The sequence below is a fragment of the Haemaphysalis longicornis genome, unplaced genomic scaffold (genome assembly GCF_048455015.1).
Source record: "Haemaphysalis longicornis isolate Haplotype H1 unplaced genomic scaffold, Haemaphysalis longicornis Haplotype H1 scaffold_6, whole genome shotgun sequence".
Taxonomy (NCBI): domain Eukaryota; kingdom Metazoa; phylum Arthropoda; class Arachnida; order Ixodida; family Ixodidae; genus Haemaphysalis; species Haemaphysalis longicornis.
This window is the reverse complement of record NW_027526407.1, coordinates 103,930,716-103,951,964: the sequence shown is the minus strand read 5'-3', so window position 1 is coordinate 103,951,964 and position 21,249 is coordinate 103,930,716. Positions and strand designations below refer to the sequence as shown.

The following is a 21,249-nucleotide window of genomic DNA, read 5'->3' as shown; positions in this document are numbered from 1 at the left end:
CAGTTGATGAGCGTCCACCGTGTACGCTGGTGGCTGCTCGCTGTCCGGGCGTCGTGGTTGTGGCTCGGCGTCCCCGCCCCGACCCTCTCCACCCCCGTCTCTTCCGCGGCCGCAGCTGCTCTTTCGTGTCGCCGCGTAACACTTTTTGCGCTACCAGGTCTATTTGCGCCTGTGATGTGTTTATTGGCTTTCCGCCCAGTCTGCCCCCCCCCCCCCCCCTCCTCGGGCTCACGTGCGTACAATCTCCACTCGACGAGAAAAAAGCATGCCACTTGACATGTTTATGGCCTTGAGCCTGCACAGCCTCTGGAAACCTCGTATGGCCGTGCGCCATTCAGGTCCGGATGCACGGCTGGCAAGGTATTAATTACTTTATGGAAAGCATCGCTAATATCAGAGATGTAATCAAAATGCAAGATGAGTAACCTGACTGGGTTAACATCATAGGCGGTTTAACCTGAAACGTTTTCAACACGCAGCACCCGTATTAGCGGTTCTTTTTATCATGTTGTGTTGAAGCATGTGCCATTGTTTCGGTGTTTTGTTCACTGTACCAACCCGGTAATAAAAATAACACTTGTGGCTCCGTCAACATGGTGAGGCGAAGATTACAACCACCAGGTGCTAGTTGGGCGACAAGTAGGTCTGTCTATACGTCACGACGCGCTTCTTTCAGAGCTTCAACTTTCAAAGCGGCGATGGCGACAAAATAGAACTCTGATCGATTTGAAGGAACTAGCATTTGCTAATCCATTAAGCTCGCTTCAGCCGCAAAAGACGTTCTATTCCTAAACTATGGCTCCTGCACGGTTAGATTGGCTCTCCAGGCCAGGTAGGTGTTCCAGACGAGTGCCACACAGCTCCCAAACGGAAGACGGTAGCTGAGCGGCACGAACGTGAAGTTGATTATCTGCACCGCAGGCCACAGCACGTAGTTCGCCTTGAGGATGGGTACGTAGTCGGTCAGCACCTTTCTTCGGATGTCCTCCCAAGAACGACGCTGGAGGGCGCCAAGGGTGACCAGAAAGCCCGGAAGGAATAACGAGGGAAAGAACACAGCTTGGTCGAGTACCACTTTCTTAACCACCGCTGCCCTTGCGCTACCGGTGCCGATGAGGCGATCCAAGGTGAGGTACCAGGCACGATATACTGGGCCGTTGTATCCAATGCCCATGGCGAAAAACCTGCAGGTCAATGAAATGCAAGTTCAAGAGCCCTAACCCCATAAGCATGCACAACCAAACTTTTTTTATTGTGTCGGAGCAGGGAAAAGACCTATTTGCAAGTAATAAACGTAGAAGTATCTATTTACAGGTAATTTTCAAGGAAGATTCAGGCAGGCAGCTAGGTCGTTCTGCTCGTGCACGCGCTAGACCACCAGTGCATCTTCTTCCTCGACGGCTAGATAGGCTGCGCACACAGCCATGGCACATAGGCACAGAAGTTGCGTAGTGGTATGCAGTTATTTGCCCACGGACACGTTGGATAAAGCTGCAGCGTATGCTAAATACAATATCTTGAAGAGCTGCCTGGTGAATTCCCTGTAAAAGAAAGCCAAACAAGGTGCCTGCCTCTCGGTATGCCAAAGGTTCTAGCATTGTGACAAACGGTCTTGTGACAGAGGTTCCGCTGTCTAACCCTTCGAAAGACTCTCCTCTGCATTTTCCTTCTGTTGTTGCACGGGCCGGGCTACGGCGGCGACGTCCACCGCTGTAGCCCGGCCGTGGCCGATGCTGCGGCGTTTGGGACGCCGCCTCCGGGAATTCCAAGTAACGGCTGGCGGAATCTCTCGTTTCCCTCTTTGTAGAGCCACGTATGTGAATTCAAGTGATGTCGCATGGGCAATTGCTGTGTATGCAGTCGTTTAAAGCTTTGCTTTCCAACCACCGTTACAGCGTGGATTGGAGCCAATTATTTTTGTACTCCAACATACTGCAACAAATTTCGCCATCAAAACGTCATTCTTTGCTCTCTGGAAACTTTTTCTCTCGGGATATAGGTGTAGGCAATTTACCTACCTACATGGTGCTTTGTGATGGACCGATTTGTAACTGGCCGTTTGTTTGCACAGGGTCTTCCTTCAAGGGCAGCTAGTCACCTCGAAAAGTTTTCTAGCGTGGTTATAGAATAAACTGGTCCTCAGTTAAACCGGCCGCCCTTGTTATCTAGAATAAATGTCCTCTTTCTCTCTCAAGAAAACTAAGCCTGCTTACTTACCGTATTTTCGTGCGTATAACCCGCCCCTGCATATAATTCGCATCCCCATGATTAGCCCGCCGGAAAAAAAAATCCTCACGTATTGCCCGCACATATGATACAGGAAAGACTACACGAAAACTACTGCTCAAGCAATACGTCATATACTATGTAGACAGAGAAGCGTACATTTAGGAGTTAGAATAGACTGACCGCAAGGCGAAAGTCACAATGCACTCGGTATTGCTCTCGCTAAAGCTATCACTTGAGCCGCAGTCCTCACTGTCGTACACAAGGTCATCTTCACTGCACAACGCGCATTGCCGTGAAGCTAAACTAAAGGAAGAACCCCGCGTATTATTAGAACCCCTATTGGCCACTAAAATTTTCGCATTTTGTGTGCGGGTTATACGCGCGGAACTACGGTACGTCGAATGTGAAAGCCTTGCGATACTTATCACAACCTTTTTTACTGCTTTTTGTTTTTGCTTCTCTTAGTTCGCTTTTCCATTTGCGACATTTAGCGCCAATTACTTTTGCGTCCAGACTTGCGACACTTGGTTCCACAGCTTCCCCAGAATCAGAGCCGCTGTCACCAGGTGGCCCTGGCGTCAATCCCGTGACAAGCTGCTCCGCAAAGCTGTTGCTGAGGCAGCGCTTTGGCATCGCACTCGGCTCTTAATTCAAGGGTTGGATCCCCTTACGAACGCAAATGTACGCACTTTTATTTTCAATTTTTTTCTATTGTGAAGTTACTCTTTTTGGCGCCAATTTCGCCCTTTTCGTAAGGGTTTTTACAGACAACTGTATAACTCAGACAACTGTATTACAGACAACTCAGACAACTGTATTTACAGACAACTGTATACCTCAGCACTACCCTTTAAAAAGAATGCTTATTAACATGAATTAAAAAATAAAATGCTGTGCTTCGGGCAGCTGCCCTCAAACTTAGTTCAGTTCAATAAATTAAAGTGTAACAGAGTCCAACAGGGGAAAGCACAGCGTCACCTGTATGGGTGGTTACTCCCCCAAAGTAAGATGATGCATGCGCACAAATTTCTTCTCTGAACTACCTTTCCTGTTGAAGTAAACCCAGATTTACTTCACGTACGATAAACACGGTGGAACTTTGCTCAAGTTAATTCGATTTTCGCCCGCTCCACTGCTCGCCCGCTATCAATTGTAACCATTCGTTGCTGTTAGACTTTGTCGCTACGAGCTCCAGGCCCGGGCGCAAGCTCTTTTTTGCAGTTTTTGTGTAACAAAATTCTTTTGAACGCGTATTTCTTTGTATGCTATAGCAAATGTCAGGTGCACAGCTACTTTAGTATAAAATAACCCTGCCTAGTGCCAGTCATGTAAGTGGAATCTCTATAAGCGGAAATCGGTTAAACGGAACTACTGTTTAAACGGAGGAAACGCTTCACAATTGGTCGGTTTTGCATTAACACAATGTAAAAAAAATTGCGCTAATCAGAACTCAAACATTCCAACCGCCGCGTAAACGGACCTGAAAACAGACTCGAAACCGCAGCTATTTGGGCTGCGAGTTTGTGAGCGAGTTTACAAGTTATGTGATGGGTATAGAGCAGTAATTTTCGGCTGAGGTACTTCGCGACCCCCTAATCTAAGTACTAAATGTGTTGGGCGACTACGTTCTGCAAACATTTGGTATTTCAAAAAAAAAGTTGAAGAAGTATTGCAGGGTCCCTTTAAAAGGAGGGAAGCAAGGTTGGTGAAGATGGGGGAATAGCAATTAGGAGCTTATAAGTTGAATCGTGCACCACCCCACAAAGATGCTCACCTCGCCGCCCTTGGGATGTCCACAGTGGACCGGCGCTCGACCAGTTTCTGAGCGATCAGATCACCCGACAGCATGGAGGTTCCCGTCGTGATCAGCTGCGTCTTCACTGGGTGATTGCGCATCATTCGCACATAGAGGTTCCACAATTGCCGCATATCTGCACTTCGCGATGCAGGCAAGCAAAAACGTTTGTAGTGACTAAACTTTACAGGAGTCCAGCAGATCTGCTCCCATCTGGTATAAAACCCCAATTGTAAGCGGACACCGGCAACCTAAGCTAGTCCTTACTTTTTCAGGGTAGGTGTGTTTGCAGCTTTTTTCGCATGCAGGCGCATGTTCACTACATTTCAGAATGAACTTGCGCGTATGCTCTCAGTGTGACTGAGAGTAGAACGCACAGGTGCAGTGCTCCGTAGCGCAGCTGTTACAAACAGATCCTCTTCGGCGCACGTAAAATATCCCCAGGTGGTCTAGATTCATCCGTACGTACCGTGTGCCTCATGGCAGTTAGTTGGGGACGATGGGCGCCTAAAAACCCACCTGATCAAATCCTCAGCTCTCGTCACCGTGAGTGCAGGAGTAGTTATTGTTCGTTTCAGAGACATAAAATTATACAATTTCAACAGCGGCGTATTCATTTACGTAAACTTGGCATTTCCCAAGATCATTAGGAAGCTTACAGGGAGTGTCACTGGATAAGATGCAGAGTACCGTCAATGAGGCACGCAAGTAAGCAACGGCGGCCATTTTGTTGTTTATCAGTGTTGCCAGATTGCGGCTTCAGTGGCTTCACCGCTAACTTGGACGAGGTCATTTGTAAACAGCACTGCCGAAGACGCAGAACCCCGGCATCTTCAAACACACTTCTGGAGATCAAATGCTGCGAAAGCGCGTTATCTTTCATTCGTATTCGGAACGACGCCATCCGCGCGCAGCCGCAGAGCTGGGAGGTCAAGCTTGGACTACCACAGTTGAACGACAGAAAACACACAAACAACAAAATGGCGGCGCCCATGAACCGTTGCAGATTAATCAAGTGACACGTGATGCGAACTGACCAATGATCACGCCGGCGGCACGGACAATAGGAGAAAGGAGTACTGATACTCTGCGACCTTATCTAGTGACACTACTTACAGGTTGTACATGCAATCTTCATTGTTTTAAGAGAAGGAACTCCTTCCGGGCATCGTTTCTTCGGTTTGACACTGGCAAAAGAGTACAGTTCGACGAAAAACCGTCCCGCGTGTATTTTCGGCGTCATAGAAAAGAATTCGTGGTATACTAGAGCTTTCGCCACCACTTCAGACTTATTTTCTGAGCCCACGTTACTTAAACAGCTTCAGAATCACGAACTCGATGAAAACAGTGACGGTAAAGTGTGCATCTGAGATAACGACTGGCCATGAGGCGCGAAAGGCGCCTTTAAGCGAAAAACAAAACATTAGCAAAAAAAGTACGAAAGCTAAGCCACGTGTGGCTTCATATGTTTCTGTTCCCACTTTTCCTCGTTCTGCTGTTTAGTCGTGAGTGGTTGGGCTCTCGGTCGGCTGAATGCAAGAATAGCACCAGCTGTGCGTCACGCTTACAGAACAAATGGCGGTTCACGTTTACCCCGCTTCCACATCCATTTTTCAGATGTTCTCGTTCGACTGAATTTACATCATTGGGAAGCGCGCTACGAGTCGCAACCCAGTCTCTGGAGAATTGGTCACAGGCGGATAGGCTCGTAGTTTATGTGGAGACAGGTGTTAACTTCACATCACTGAATGCCTCTTCGTATCTCTAAAACTGAAGTGCATTCAGTTCGGAAGATAACCTTGTTGTCACGTAAAGTTCACAATGACACAAATTAGCCGTGAAGACAACTTGAACAAAGATGTGGTACTCTCACATGGTGCTCTGGTTTTTGCAGAGTTTTTATGAGTGTTTTATATAAGGTATGTCACTTGACCTTGGCAGTGGTGGCTTCTTCGAGAGAAACCATACATTAAAGGCGACATTAAACATGAACGATCCTTACCATGCTTTCAGGAACGAGATGGCCATCAAAATGAGGTAAATATTTTTTTTTTGCGCTGGGGACTGAACGTGGTAGACACAACTAGCTTATACTTGTTGTTGCTGGTTTGTTGTTGTTGTTGTGGCTGCCGTTCTTAAAGTGTCAGGAATAATTTCAGCCGTACTGTAGCTTATTTGAAACCCCTTGTACGCACGCGCTTTATTTATCGCAGCCACCAAAAAAGAGGGCGCTACGACCTGGTGTCAGGACAGCCATTCGCTGCGCATCAGCAGAATAAATTAGTAAATTCAACTCCAGAAAAGTTACATTTATTGGTGCAGAGGGCGTAGACAGGCTGATGATGATGATGCTTCATATTTTGATATCAAATGGCTTATACTGCACCTATAAAATTGTCTTCGTAGCCACGCATTTATGTTTACAATAGAGACTGACTTTAAGATTGCTGTAAGCTACAGTAAATCATACCGATTATGTTAGTTTCAACCCCTTTATGTACAACAAAAGGTCCGTTCGTTACTGCGTTAACAAATTGCATTGTCAATCTTTAGTTGGAAGGAATTGGGGTCCCAGGGACATAGAGTTACTGTCAGTTACAATGGTGATCAGAGATAAGGGTTCAAAAATGAAAGGCTGCAATTTAATGTTCCGAAGCTAAAGTAAGGACTACGGGTGCATCAGTGGGTTCAATTCATGGCCGCATTCCTTTTCAAAATGTGTGAAAGGGGCCTTGCAGCACTTCTCACCGACCGTTCAAAGGCCCCTTGTTGATAGTCTGCACCCGAAAATATCTTATAGGTATATACGCGATGTAAAGCAGTAGTGCGATATAAATGCCAACCTGCAAACAGACTCTAAGAGAACAAAACGAGGGATGCTGTCTCATGAAGCCTTTAAATCCACGATCGTCGTAATCATGACCTAAAATTACGGACATTTTAAATAATCTTTTTATCACCATCACTTGCTTTCATCTGTGTTCTAATGGGTATTTGAAATAAACGTGAGGTGAATATTTGTTTTTATCACGAAAGTGTTTTTAAACGTGCCGTGGACTCGTAAGAAATGCCGTTGCATTCGCAAGAATGTCCAAACAGCTGAAGTTTATTTTAGTCGAACAGAATTTTCTTGCACAATTTTATTGCATTTCAACTTCTAATTGGCTTCTTCTGAGTGCAAATCTCGGATTGTCCCAAACCTTCCCCCTCTCCTCTCTGCCCTCCCTCTTTTTAACCTATTAGAGAACCTCACGACCAGTGGTCAAATGGACGCCCAGCTTCTTTTGGCGTCAAAAGCGAAGGCAGACCGGTTGTCTCATGGCTCCCGGGACTGAGAGACCACTTTCACAGAGACAGCTCAATGAATGTTTCCACCATCACCGGGGACAGCTCTGGCTCGTCTTTCTAATACTTACGTATGAGGAAGATGAGTGATTCTCAACCACTTAACAAAATAGACCACTGTGACGCCTTGACAAGAAATATGTACCATAACAAAAGCTCGAGGCAAAACTTGAGCTTACAGTTGTGTCGCCGGTATCCAAAAGCTACCTAAATGCCTCTAACCAACGGATCAGTCCTTTAGCACGATCCTGTTGGCCTTCCAGGCCAAATAAGTGTTCCACACAAGGGCCACAGCACTGGCAAAGGGAACTCGGTAGGTGAGCGGCACGAAACCAAAGTTAATGATCTGCGCTGCGGGCCACAGCATGTAGTTGGCCTTGAGGATGGGCAGGAAGTCCGCTCGCACCATGTCCTTGATGCCCTCCCAGGAGCGCCCCTGGAGCGCCCCCAGTGCGGTCAGGAAGCTCGGGATGAGAACCGGGGTGAACGCGCACTGGTCGAGCAGAACCTTCTTGATGACCACTGCCCGGCCACTCCCGCTGCCCACAATTCGCTCCAAGGTGATGTACCAGACGCGAAACGCTGGACCCACGAAGCCGATGCCCATGACGAAGAACCTGCAGTGCGTGTTGGAAGTTGCAAGCAATAAAAATGACGTAGATCGTTTGATGACATCTGGAAGACTCGTAAGCATGAGCGAAATTGTTTTTACGTCAGCGTCACGTAGCACGAAACAGCCATGGCAACCGTGAAAGTTGGCTTTAATCTACGCTTCTCGAATGACAAAGCGGAAAATACAATTTCAATATACTTATTTGGCCCTATAGGGTTTATTAGAATAAAGAATCCTACGGATACATCAGAGAATTTCTTACAGAACTGAAACTAACGTACGTGGGGAATTTTTAAAACACTAGTACTGAAGCTATAGTTCATACCACAAGCTGCATGCAGTACTGTGGAGGCTACATTGTTGTCAATAGCGCGCCCACTGAGGGCACCTAACACCGTGAAGGAGGTTTTGAAAGGACCTTTCAGTCTCCCCTCTCGGCAGGTGAAACTGCAGGGCCACGGCGACTATTCTCGCTTTCCTTCGCGGTGAGTTAGGCGCCCTCAGTGGGCGCGCCATTGACAACAATGTAGCCTCCACAGTACTGCATGCAGCTTGTGGTATGAACTATAGCCTTTTGCATTTTGTTTTTATGCTGTAAACAGTGCCATATCCACCCAGTAATCATGAATATATGACCACAAATGGTCCAGAAGCCAACACAAAATTAATTACAACGGAGTCATTTCAGCCAGTTGCTGCTTCTAATGCTGGGAGCCCAGATGACCATCGTCATGCATGCCGCACGGTGTTACGTCATGGTTTTGGGGACGCAAATTGCCCGTGTTGACATCAATCAAACGCGCGTAACGTCAGGCACGTTTGCGCATCGTCTGCCATGATTGCACATGGTTCGCACTGGCCCGTGCAGTCGATATGGCCCCGTGAGATGGGTCCGATTAGGGAGGGCCGTGGACGTGTGACTCGGATGACTCTCTTCCATCGCAAGTGTGCGTCGTGCAGTATATCCCTCAAATATTCTGTTTGTAGGACCTCGCTTTTGGTTTGGCATTTCTGACGCACTGGGTCAATCAGGACGGAGCGTATATACAGTATTTTCGTGTTAGAAACTTCGCTTTCTGGTAATTTAAATCCACCCACTAACAAACCATTCGGGCGCTCATTTCTAAATACGAATGATATTTCGCGAACACAGTAATTAAGGCCTTCTTGCGTTGATTTTTGGGCACAACTTTTCTGGCTTCGAATTTTATGCGTCGGTGCTTCTGAAGCCGATTGCAGCCCGAGTGGAACGAACCACAGCAAAGACATTTACGAACGATGGTTCCAATTGAGGGAGTAGGCTCACTGCCACTGCAGTGCCACATGAGCCGCACATTTGAGTTACCGAATTGATTTCATTTCGTTTCCCCCACCGATTACAGCGGAGTTGCTGTAGGATAGCTCCCCTGTTTTGTCGCATGAGCAAACCGAGAGAACCCGCCCTCCTTCTCCTCACTTCGGCACACCCTCTCTTTCCGGCCACCTGTTCGCTTCCGGTGCTTCGTATTTTGATATCAAATGGTCCTACCATTGCCCCTGAAGAGGAAAGTGTATGACTGCTGCATCTTACCGGCACTCACCCACGGGGTTTAAACTTGGAGGCTCACTAAGAGGCTACAACTCAAACTGAGGACGACTCAGAGAGCAATGGAACGGAAATTTATAGGCGTAACATTGAGGGACCAGAAGAGGAGAGCAGAATGGGTCAGGGAACAAACGCGTGTTCAGGACATACTAGTAGAAATTAGGAAGAAGAAATGGACGTGGGCAGGGCATGTAATGCGAAGGCAAGATAACCACTGGTCATTAAGGGTAACAGAGTGGATCCCTAGAGAACGCAAGCGTGGCAGGGGGTGGCAGAAGGTTAAATGGACAGATGAGATCAAGAAGTTTGCGGTGATAAATATGTCGCAGTTAGCGCAGGACCGGGGTAATTGGAGGTCTATGGGAGAGGCCTTTGCCCTGCACTGGGCGTAGATAGGCTGATCATGACGATGCTTCATATTCTGATATCGAATGGCGTAGCTGCACATGTAAAGTTGTCTTCGCAGCCACGTATTTATGTGGAGAAGAGAGGCTGACTTTAAGATTGGTCTAAGCTTGGTCCTTTTAAGCTGGCTTTCGGCATTGTGGGTTTCAGAGTGAAGCCTGCTCACAAAGAAAACAAAGGCGGCAGTGGTCGCAAAGGCGCCGGAAAGAAACCACCGATGACGATCGGGCCGTTCCGCCACTGAGCGCAAGCGCGGTGCCCGCCGGGAACCCCAATACCGCGACACGGAAAATACAAGACGTCGGCGTGGGTCAACGCTTCCCCGGCTCGACGGCGCGGTTTGAGGGGGAGTTTGTGGCCAAACAATAACCCACAAATAGCTCGACTCGTCATCCGGCATCACTGAACTGAATGGCACTGGCACGTTACAATGCCTTTTTCCCAGATGCCTACTTGGGCCGACAGGGTTGAAAGAAAAATACGCCCACGTATAAAAGTGAAACGTTGCAGGAAGAACCGATAGCCTAGACACTTCAAAGGCTTTTTATGGGTGCCATATCATGTGCCATGGTTCAATCTGTTGGTGCCATGCTTCAGTCCCCCCACATTATGTAAGTGTAATGCTTCATGTGTAATTAAAAAAAAAGCTCTCAAGCAAGCCATGTACAAATTTGGCGAGACAACGCACGTAAAATGTTTTTGACACGCGCAGCACATTGTGTGCAGACTCACATAAATAGTCACCTTCACCTGAGGAAAAATTGACATCCACCGGCAATGCAGCCGTACGGCTGCTAATAAAACCTACACAGCTTTATCGGAAACTTTGCAGCTGAAGGAAAGTTCGCTCTGGTCCAGAATGTTTCTTCGTCAACTTCGATGTTCCCGAGAAATCTTTCTGCTTTTCTTTGTAGGCATACGACTGAATTTCCGGTGGATGTCACATTTCCCTTCGCAGACTCTCATTCCAACTTGGGAATTTTCCCTAAACAGGTCAAACAACACTTACCTTGCCGCTCGCGGTACGTCGATCTTGGGTTGCCTTTCGAGAACTTTCTGGGCAATCAGGTCCCCGGAAAGCATCAGGGTACCCGCAGTGATCAGCTGCGTCTTCACCGGATGGTCGCGCATCACGCGCGCATACAGACCCCAAAGGTGCCGCATGTTTCAGTTGGTAATTAACGCGTCCGCACAGGGTACAGGCGAAGCTTAAATCGCCCTCTCTCTATGCAGCGGAAACCTGTGGCTGCCAGTGAGCGTAGCTCAGCTGTTTTGGATCGCGCGTGCTTGCGTTCATTAGCTCGACACTCGAAGGACAGGAAAAGATAAGGGAAGGCCGTCTCGCTTATCGTGCACGAGGGGCCATCGGAGGTCGTGTTGCACTGAGTGCAGTGGCTCTCACTTCGAGGCGACAAAGATTAAGTGTACGATTATACGCACTCGACTATAGGAGGTAGAAAAGCTTCCTGGCTGTCGCAGCCAAGCGCTGAGTTCAAAAAATTAGCAGTGGCGTAGCTCGGCTGTGCCAGGATATAGGTAGCGTGAGCTAAGGTACAGCTGGTTATTCTTAGGTTTCCTGGTTGTCTAGGATTAGCTGATTATCCTGCTTACTGCTGCTAAAAGGATTTCCAATCCATTCCAGTCCAATCCAATCCAATTCAATCCAGTCCAGTCCAGTCCAGTCTGGTCCAGTCCAGTCCAGTCACTGCTCCTCGCGCATGCGCAGCACGGGTCTCCAGGAGCCACGCGAACCGGCTATCAAGCGGCTCCGGTGCAGTGTCAGACTTGGCTACTGCGCAACGGAGGCGCACAGCTGGGCACGCCCCGGCGCCAGTGCGTCTGCCGCGGCTATGATGTCACTCCTCTGGAATGCGCAGACCGGCGAATGGGCAGACCCAATTCTCTGCACACCCGTATTCCAATTGGATTAAATTTCCAATCCAATCTAATTTAGTCCAATCCAATCCAATCCAATCCAATCCAAATGCAATCCAGTCCAATACTCCTCGTGCTTGCGCAGCACAGCCCTTCAAGGTCCACGTGAAACTGCTCAACTTCGGCCAGTGTAGCTTACGCTACAAAATAGACTAGCGGAACTGTAGCCACCGCACCGCCACTTCTGGGGCCTGATGGGCAGCTTGGGAGGTTCATGCTGACCGTCAAAAGTGTGCACTACCTCTACATCGTGTGCGTTATGCGAACACTCACACAGAACACGAATGGCCAACGACCTCTCATGCGCCCCCCCGCCCCCCCCCCCCGGGCCCATGGAAGACCAAAATGATCACGGACTGACTGACTGACTGAATAAACTTTATTAGATGCGACTGCATCTCATTCACTCGCCTTGTCCATGCAGTGTCGTCGGCGTTGTTGTCGTCCGCCCCTCCCCCATTCTCCTCGCCGCGCGAGCTGCGCTCTCCGCCGCTCACCCCCTCTCCTCTCCGATGCCCCTCTCTCGCGAGGGGCATTGAATTGGATTCGAATGGCTTGACTTGGCTTGGATTGGATTGGATTAAAGTGGATTGTGTTGGATTGGGTTGCGTCATAGCCGCGGCAGACACACTGGCGCCGGCGCATGTGCTGTACTCTCTCTTCCACGGTCTCCTCTCCTTCGGGCGCGCTGCACATATAACCGGTGTGCCGCTCTCCGGCGGCCTTTCGGTCGACGGTTGCTCTCCGCTTGCGCTTGAACCCCCCCTCAGCGTAGCATCACACCAGGATTCCCGCGAGGGGAGGTGGGCGTAATTTTTTGAAGCAAGGTTGGAAGAAAACGGGAAGGGGAGAAATGGATGGGAGAATCATAGGTGGAACCCTTTGTCCAGGGCTCCAGTGGCATCTTCTCCCGTTTTCGCCCCGCTAATCAGGTCCTTTTGGATGTCTATAATCGGGGCTGACGAGGGCGGCTTCCCGTGATTCACGGGAAGTCAGTGGCGGGTTCTTTTGGTGTTAGGCCTCTGCCTAGATGTGTGGGCAGGCACCACGTGGCGTGGAAGAGGGTAGCAGCCTCTCCGCATAGCCTGCAGTCTTCCGTGTTGTCGGGGTGCCGTTGTTGGAAAATCTCCGCCCAGCGAGATTTACGTATGAAGGTATTCGTTTGAATCTTATGTAGCATCTGGGCTTCACTTGCCATTATTTCGCGATGCGGGATTGGATATGTCGCCCGCTCTTTTCTGGCATTTTGTAGGTATTCACGGTACGTAGTGGTACTACGAACACAAGACGGGTACGTGCGCCATCTGCTTGCGCGACGCGGTAGCTCTTGTTGGAACAAAGTATTTGCGGAACTTTTATTTACAATTTAGGCACAATACTCAGGGTTTTATGTTTGGCGTCGAACTGTGTATGCGGTTAAGTTTCAGTGTTTATTCCTTGGAAGAGAATCTGATTATGGCGCGAATATCAATCATAGTAGCTTTCTAACTCATATTTACGAAGAGGACATAGCATGGACCTATTCTTCTGAATTCACCGAATGTTTTCACTACCTGTAATGTTGCTCTATACTCGGGAAAACATCCTGTGGCAATGGAGAGAAAGCTACGGGGGAGAGGGGGCAGCTGACTTGGTGTTACTGCGCCAAAGTAGTTCCCGATATTCTGGTTTTGCTTTGTTTCGGCGTTACATATACGCAGTTGCTACAGTTCATTTCTTCGCGTTAGCTCCGTGGTTGAGTGCGCTGAACCACGATCACCGAGCGTGCAGGCATATTAGTGTCTCCACCGCGACGCTTCACTTGTTTCCAGGCACAAGCGAACGCTTTGTTTTAACAAGTTATACCGTGGACGATACGGCATTGTTGCGAATGAAGTACTGACGTACAGGTACCGTCAGAAGTAATTGGAGCACGGGAGCTGTGGCCGAACCGTATAGGAGCGCCGTGTAGCCGCACCGGCGGTAAACTACAGGAGCAGAACATGCATGCGTGTCTGCCGACGCAGATAGCCCCTCTATGAATCATAGAGTTTCTTATTATACACTCAAGAGGAATCTGGCGCTGTGTGGCTCACATCAAGGCCGTCTGTGTCGTCATGGACTGTCATTAGAACATGCGCTCACCTAAATATCATCATTGGCTTGGATTGAAACGTTTTAGTGACCGCAAATTTAAACAAAGTTCTACAAAAACACGAAAATAGTCTGCAATTATGTAAGTGGAAAATAAAACAGGCTGGTTTAAAACTAAGAAAGAAGGAGGTAAAGCGTATTTTTGCCGGAATGTTTGTTCCTGCTATTTTGCAGGGCAAGGTGGTAGTTACGAACAATGTTAATTTTCGGGAAGGAAACTAATTATAGAGTCTTATTTTAATAACTTTACCATGATTTGAAAGAATAAGTTGTTTGAAGAGTTTGGAAAGTTTTTGCAGCGTGCCTATGAAAACGTCAAATTCGTGGTGAACCGGTGCACCAACCGTCAACTGCAGTTTAACAAGAAAAAAGAAAACGTGGCGTTAAACAGTCGTGGACGATTACAAGATAGGACGGATTCAGGCGCCCGTATCTGTCGTATCTTGTCTTCGTCGAAGTACCTTTTTTAAATTTTTTTCGTCAGCTAAAAATTTCGCGGCGGCATATTACCCGTTCAGTCATACGTCCTTCGACTGCAGCATGACCAACGTCAGATGCGATCACGCACTGCCTGCTGTTTCACCGAACACGGCTACCATAGAACAGGGAAGATTTCGGCTTCCTCGTAGCTCGTAGACGCTTCAATGCATACTGAAGAAAGCCAATCCCCAAAACTGCTCAAGAATTCAATTGTTATGCCAAGCCCAAGCCAAAAAGAGGGGTCTTTCCATAAACCCTCACGACGACATGGATTACTAGGCACAGTTTCCTCTCTAGTATACTTACTAAGAAACTTTATGATATTGTAACGTGGCGGCAAGACACAGAGACGAACGATGCGATGGGGTGAAGCGATCTATTCACATTATGTACAGTGCGGCCATGACAGAGCTCGCGCAAGGTTCGCGCCCGGCACTTCGTCGTCGTCGTCGTCGTCATCGTCGTTCGTTCAAGGAGCTGTCAGGCATTGTCCACCTTAGTCCCGTAACATCACCCCCCTGTTCGAGGACGACCGACCCGGTCGTGGCCGAGGCAACACGAGGATTGCGATGAGGACGAGCGATGCGATGACAAGGTACAGTGAAGATGTGCCTGCCGCCACCGATGACGATGATGCACGTGATGATGCCTGGCCCTGCAAAAGCGATGTCTTGAAAACAGAAGCGGACCGTCGGAGGAACTCGAACCACGTCGGACGAGACGGCTGGGGACGCGGCTTCTGTTCTTTTGGTCTCGGCATGTAGCGGCTCGTTTTCATCGGCTGGTCACGGGCTGGGGTCACGGGGCGGGGGACGTGGTCAAATGCTCGTCGCAGTGGGCTGGGGCTGCCCGACACGGCCGATGTTTCCTCGACGATTTCGCCCGGGCCGAGACGATGCGATGTGGAGGCCAGGATGGGGATCACACCGCACACTCTACCAAAATGTTACGTGGCGGCAGGGCACAGATGAGACGAACGATGCGATGGAGTGAAGCGATATATTCACATTATGTACAGTGCGGCCATGGCAGAGCTCGCGCAAGGTTCGCTCCAGGCACTTCGTCGTCGTCGTCGTCATCGTCGTTGGTTCAAGGAGCTGTCAGGCATTGTCCACCTTAGTCCCGTAACAATATGAATTTCAACCCACTTCGTTTAACGCGACTTAGAGCATTGTTCGCAGCACACTGGTCTCTTAGCGTCGGCGCTGATAGCAGACCCACCTAAAAATATAACAAAAGAAAAATTGCCACTTCAGATCCGGCGATTGCGGCCATTCTCTAGCAGCTCGCGTGTGTTTAATGTGTGTGAGCGACTCTACCAGATACCGCCTCTGCTATCAGCGCCATCGCTGAGACCAGTATGCTGTGAATATTGCTAGAAGCCGAGTTAAAATAAGTTGGTTGAGAAGTATAGATGAGGAATCACCGTCGGGTGGCGCGCATGCGTGTTCTCCTCCTTTCGTTTACCGCCGGTGCAGCTCCACTGCGCTCCTATGCGGTTCGGCCACAGCTCCCGTGCTCCAATAACTTTTGACGGCACCTGTACTTTCCGTCGAAGGTTAGCAAGGGTGAAACTATTGTACCGCTGAACTCTCCTCTCTCCAGTAACTTTATGTGGTCTTTCAGTCGTCAAACGGACCTTTTAAACTTTCAGAACTTCAGGTTACCACTTTGAACCTTCGACTTCAGCTGGGCGACAGTTCCCTCGCGCACGCCGGCAAGCTGGCTAACCGAACGAAATGCGGAAACGACGGAGAGTCCCGGTCGCGTCAGTCTCGCTTGGGCGTACACGTCGCAGACTACTTGCTTCGTTCGTTTTTGCAGTTTCAGTTCTAAAGCTTCTTGAAAGTTTCTTGCGGGGAATGAAGTGGCGAGCTACAGGCAAATGAAGTGGCGTGTTAATTTTAAACTGCCATCGACGAGGACGCCATGTTGTTTTCTGAAGAGAACCTATGCGACGCCACTGGCGAGCGCCCGAACCAAATAAACACGACAATATAAACAATAATGCGCTCTATTTCACACATTCTCACTAATAATTTAGTAACATTATCAATTCAAGGCCGAAAAATAAGAAATATATATATATTTGTATAACTTAGGTTACACCCAGCAAATTCTTTTTGTCGACCTACTTTCACGGGAAGCAAAACAGCGTGGTTCGGCTCTGTAGCCTTGACTGCATTGCCACTGAGAGTTGTTCCCGCACATAGTCAAGGCAAAAGGTATAGTGGTCAACGGAAAACATTTTTTGAAAACGACCTTTAATTACCGAGTCCTTCCTTACTTAAGAACTGCCTCTTCTAACTGCAGTCGATTGAATTAAGCTATCTGGCCATCATACCAGTAAAACAGCGAGGGAAATTTTTTTGGAAGAATAAATATCTGAATTAGACAATTTCAAAACGTGGAAGAGCCGGTTTTTAAATCGTAGGCCAGTTCATACCATCCAGTGTACTACTATTTATTCCAGTCTGAATAATATTGCCCGAGGTGCCAATATATATTTTCTCCCCGTTTAACAAGGAAGACGATGAGCCTTTGAGAACGTCTGCGACGACTTCCCGCTTTCTTCAGTATAAACGTACTTATGGTGTTCACAATAAACGCCAATCGGGTTCAGTGTAAACGCAAATATATTTGCTCAAATTCTCCAATGATAGAACTGGTTACATGGCTTAAAGCCTTCCTAAAATTTTATTTGCTATAGAGCAATTTGGAGCAACAATGAGGGATTCGAGTTGCTTTCGACTGTTGTAACAACGCATGTGCTTCAAGGCGTATATGAAAATTTCTATGGCAGAGAACTGACTGTTACAAATTACGAGCACGCTTGTAAGATAATAGTGTATAGCATGTCTAGCATCAAAGAGCATTACATAACCTTTGTGTTTGACTGCTAGAAACTCAGTTGGTGTTCCATGAACTGGTCCCATGCGGATTAGCACTACAGGTAAAAGCTTTTTTATCGGGCACGCTGGGTCTACCAGACTGCAGATAGTTGAAAATCTTCCCGCTCCCCGCGTTTGGAAGACACTGAGGTGCTCAAGAGGTTTCCTGACAGCCGCGCACGCGAAATCTATGAGGCGTAGGAGATAGCCCAGCGTGGCAAAGACTGCGTGAGCACCCGGTCCGTAGCCTTGTATCAGAAAGAACTTGTGTACTTGAACATGTAATTGGAGTTGTCGTGGCATAGCAGATGCGGCTGTAGTTTGTACATTTGTTTGTGTTTCTTATTCTTTTTCATGCAGGGGTGTGACGTCATTGTATTTTTCCTTTATATTTCCGCAAGCAATAAAATATTGCTCAGTTGATAGTCAGCGCCCATGTCCGTGTCTTCTTCTCTCGCTGTCCCCGTTTTAAGCGCTGTTTCACAGCTTAGTTATGAACTACCTACCCCAAACCCAAACGTTAGTTGAAAATCATTTATTCTAAATACGCCATTCGTAAAAGAGAGAAGTTTAAAAACTAACAGGAGGGGTGACTCTAATAGACAATAGAACGTGGTGTAATATACTGAAAATTTCGTAACAGTCCTGAACGAAGCACTAGATAAGGCAAGACAAAAATGAAGCGCAAAGAATAATCGAGTGCGCAAAATTGTTTTCAAGATGTTTACGTCACAGTGTGTATGTAGCTCATAAAAGAAAAGAAACATTGAAAATTGAAGTTATCGTGTGAAATGCAAGAGTAAAGTGCTGCAGAATGAATCGAGGTCAGTGACGGATTCCAAATTACCTGTAAGATCGCTCTGCAACCTGCTGGCACGAGGCGATGTTAATGTGGTAATGGAAGTTGTTATACATGCGGAAAAAACTAAGCCAGTTATGCAATATAGAGCAACTAGGAGGGTCCTTCAAGAGGCAGTCTGGCTATTTTAGTGCTGCTTACGTATTAAACAGGCATAAAAGAAATTGCAGTGGTAAGCCGCAGTGGCAGAGGCAGCAGCGTGACGTAGGCCAACGAGCGCGCCCATCTTCCGGAGGGCTGGCGGCGCTGGCATCACTTGATGGAGACCACACTGCGTTCGGAATAAAACCGGGTTTGCTACGTGGTCTGGTCCTCTCCTTCAACGCCTCCGTGGCATGCGCTCTACAAAATATTCTGGCGAGTGAGTGGTGATTGAAGTTAATACTCGTTTTAGGTGCGGAGTACCTTAGGACCTCCCAATGTCCGTCCGCGTCCATCCGTGCGCACACCACCATCGACCGAAAATCAAGCGAAATTCGATTTGAGCCGTTTGCAGTTTCATCTAGGGAATAATCAAGGTGCAACTCACGGCTCAAATCGAATGACGGTCGGGGCGCAACTTGGATGTCACTCGTGGCGCAACTTGGAGGTCTTTTCGAGTCCCCGTACTCCGCACCCTCGCCATCATCCACAGAGTGGAGATGCTGCCATTTTTAATATGTGTTATGATGGAGCTGTAATCATAGTGACGGAAATGAATCAGGCAGCGCTGTTTTAAATTGCTTCGGTCATGCTGGTTAAGTAGTTGGAGTATGAGGACCGGACTGGGGCGGTAAATTCGAGTTTTGGGCGAACAAATGTTTCGTAGTCCGCGTTGCGGACCTCAGGAGGACAAGAATGTAACGGCGTAGGTATCCCAGTGGTGTTGAGACATTGTCGGAGGGAGTGAGAGGACGATGGAAGCTTGCGTGTGAGATATACGTTGAGGGGTTTGTATCTTGCGTGAGCACTTCGTTATTTGTAAGGAAAGAAAATGAAAGGGAGGGGCCAGGCTTACGACTAAACGAGATCGCTCTACATTTAATGATGCGTTTTGTACAATTTGCATATTTTTCACGGTTAGATAATGTCTAGCCTTTTCTGGAGTGCACGGTGACTGTTAGCCTTCTTAATAGGTTCGTAGATTATGCAGTAATCGGCAAATACTCGTAAGCAGGATGTTAGACTCTGTGTGTAGTAATTATTATAGATAAAGAAAGAGCACTGGGGCAAGGACGCTCTCTTGCGGTACCCCGAAAGTTACATAACAGACAAGTGACGAACTAATTTTGATAACAGTGAACTGTTGGCGGAGTTAAAGAACGTTTTGAAGCCATGATAAGCTTAGCGAGTGTAATGAAGAGCAGACCATTTCGAGCTTCGGCAGTATATGGTCGCCTCTTACGACAACCTACAAAACTAAAGGTTCTGCTCCTCCTTGTCCTAACACTACAACTATAATATACATTAAAATTGCAATAATTCAAACTCGGATAATTGAAACTTCCGGTTAATTCAAACAAATTTTAAAATTTTGGCTTGCCCGCTATATTTACGATGTATTTCAAATGCGCTGAATTCGAACTGCTCCATTGCGTAAATTCGGTTAATTCGTACTTTTCGCTTGTCCTTGCCGGAAAATATCTCCTGCATTTCCCGCTTCTAGCTGCACGTTATGTTTCTTATATCACTAAAAATCACAGAAAAAGGGAATTATCTGCATACACGTGTCAAAGCGAAACTGCGCGCGCCAGTAACCACGTATGGACTGAGGACGAAAGAAAAAAAAAAGACGGCAGGTACGGCAGGTGGGTGATCCGTTCGTGATTTTGTTTTCAATGTGAATAGAACTTCAGTATTGTGCGTGAGTGTTGTATTATTAAGTATATGTGAATGTTTCATCGCAACATCACTTGCCTCGAGTAATTTTTATGAGAACTTCTGATAATTCAAACGAAATTTTGGTGCCCATTCCAGTTTCAATTATCACGTGTCTACTGTATCAGGAAAACAATAAGATGAACATCAAAAAGAGCACCTGCGTCCGCCGAGGATCAAACCCGGGTCAACTGCTTGGAAGGCAGCTATGCTAACCACTCTATTACCGACGCCGACGTTGCAGTAACTGACCACGTAATGTTTCGTAGCGTGTGTATGTAGCGCATATCTCGTTTTTGGGCGGAGGCCAAAGCGGACGCCCACAAGCGATTTGCGCTTCTGCGGGCACGAAATTTACAGTGAAATTTATCGTGATATAAAGTTCTATGTATGTATGTATGTATCTGCCCGCAATGGTCATGATTTATTATCACATTATATAGACTTCAGGGTCTTTGTCAGCCTGATAAAGGTGACCAAAGATTTCACTCGTATGTTTTTTTTTGTTGTTGTTTGTTTTGAAAGGGCGCGTGCACTCGTGGACGCGATGGGCTATTTTTTGATCGTCGGCATGGCTCCGCGTCGAGCGTGGAGTGCTTCCACTGTCGGAGCCGCCAGCGCGCGGATGCCCCGCCGCCGAGTTTTGTGGTTTTATATTTTCCCGCGCTGTATCTTCCCTCTCGAGAGCACCGCCTAATCGGGCCACAACCGGCGTAGATGTCGGGCAGTCTCGCGATAAAACGGCAGCGTTGGATCCTTCTAGTTTTTTGTCGGCCCGCGCATTGGCGCTCAGGGGCATAACGATAATGACGTCCAGTAGCGCTCCCAGACAGAATTTCAGTTCCCGGAGGGCGGGACCCCAAACATATTGCACAAAGAAAACAAAAGAAGGATGAGGAAAAAATACGAGCAGTGAGTTCAAATTATATATATAAAGGTAAAGGCATCGTGAGCGCACTCTCCCGTGACCTTTCGATTGTTTTTGTCCATTTTTGTTTCTTTTTTCGGGAAACAGGGTCATCGCGGCTCCGTAACATTAGTATGTAGCCTGCGAACGAACAGTAATGATCACAGAAAGAATTGATGGCCTCTCCGGTACCCCCGTCCCCTTCAAGAACAAAA

General features: G+C 47.7%; 2 protein-coding genes across 2 annotated transcripts; both read right to left on the bottom strand.

Annotated features, from left to right (window-relative positions):
• Positions 1 to 219: 219 nt before the first annotated feature.
• On the bottom strand, positions 220 to 4,372 carry LOC144141848 (mitochondrial inner membrane protein Mpv17-like). Its single transcript, XM_077673335.1, has 2 exons — positions 4,004 to 4,372; positions 220 to 1,184 (listed from the first exon to the last, which is right to left on the bottom strand). The coding sequence occupies exons 1-2, from the start codon at positions 4,156 to 4,158 to the stop codon at positions 794 to 796; spliced, it is 546 nt and encodes a 181-aa protein (XP_077529461.1). The 5' UTR covers positions 4,159 to 4,372; the 3' UTR covers positions 220 to 793.
• A 3,126-nt stretch (positions 4,373 to 7,498) lies between these two features.
• On the bottom strand, positions 7,499 to 11,272 carry LOC144141847 (mitochondrial inner membrane protein Mpv17-like). Its single transcript, XM_077673334.1, has 2 exons — positions 10,982 to 11,272; positions 7,499 to 7,986 (listed from the first exon to the last, which is right to left on the bottom strand). Exons 1-2 carry the CDS (start codon positions 11,134 to 11,136, stop codon positions 7,599 to 7,601), a joined length of 543 nt encoding a protein of 180 aa, XP_077529460.1. The 5' UTR covers positions 11,137 to 11,272; the 3' UTR covers positions 7,499 to 7,598.
• Between the last annotated feature and the right edge of the window lie 9,977 nt (positions 11,273 to 21,249).

Bases quoted from the DNA above. Each gene is read 5' to 3' on its own strand.
- LOC144141848 (XM_077673335.1), bottom strand. From the start codon at position 4,158: ATGCGGCAATTGTGGAACCTCTATGTGCGAATGATGCGCAATCACCCA. The intron at 1,185-4,003 runs GTGAGCATCTTT...ATTGACCTGCAG, and splicing joins GACATCCCAAGGGCGGCGAG to GTTTTTCGCCATGGGCATTG.
- LOC144141847 (XM_077673334.1), bottom strand. From the start codon at position 11,136: ATGCGGCACCTTTGGGGTCTGTATGCGCGCGTGATGCGCGACCATCCG. The intron at 7,987-10,981 runs GTAAGTGTTGTT...CACGCACTGCAG, and splicing joins GACGTACCGCGAGCGGCAAG to GTTCTTCGTCATGGGCATCG.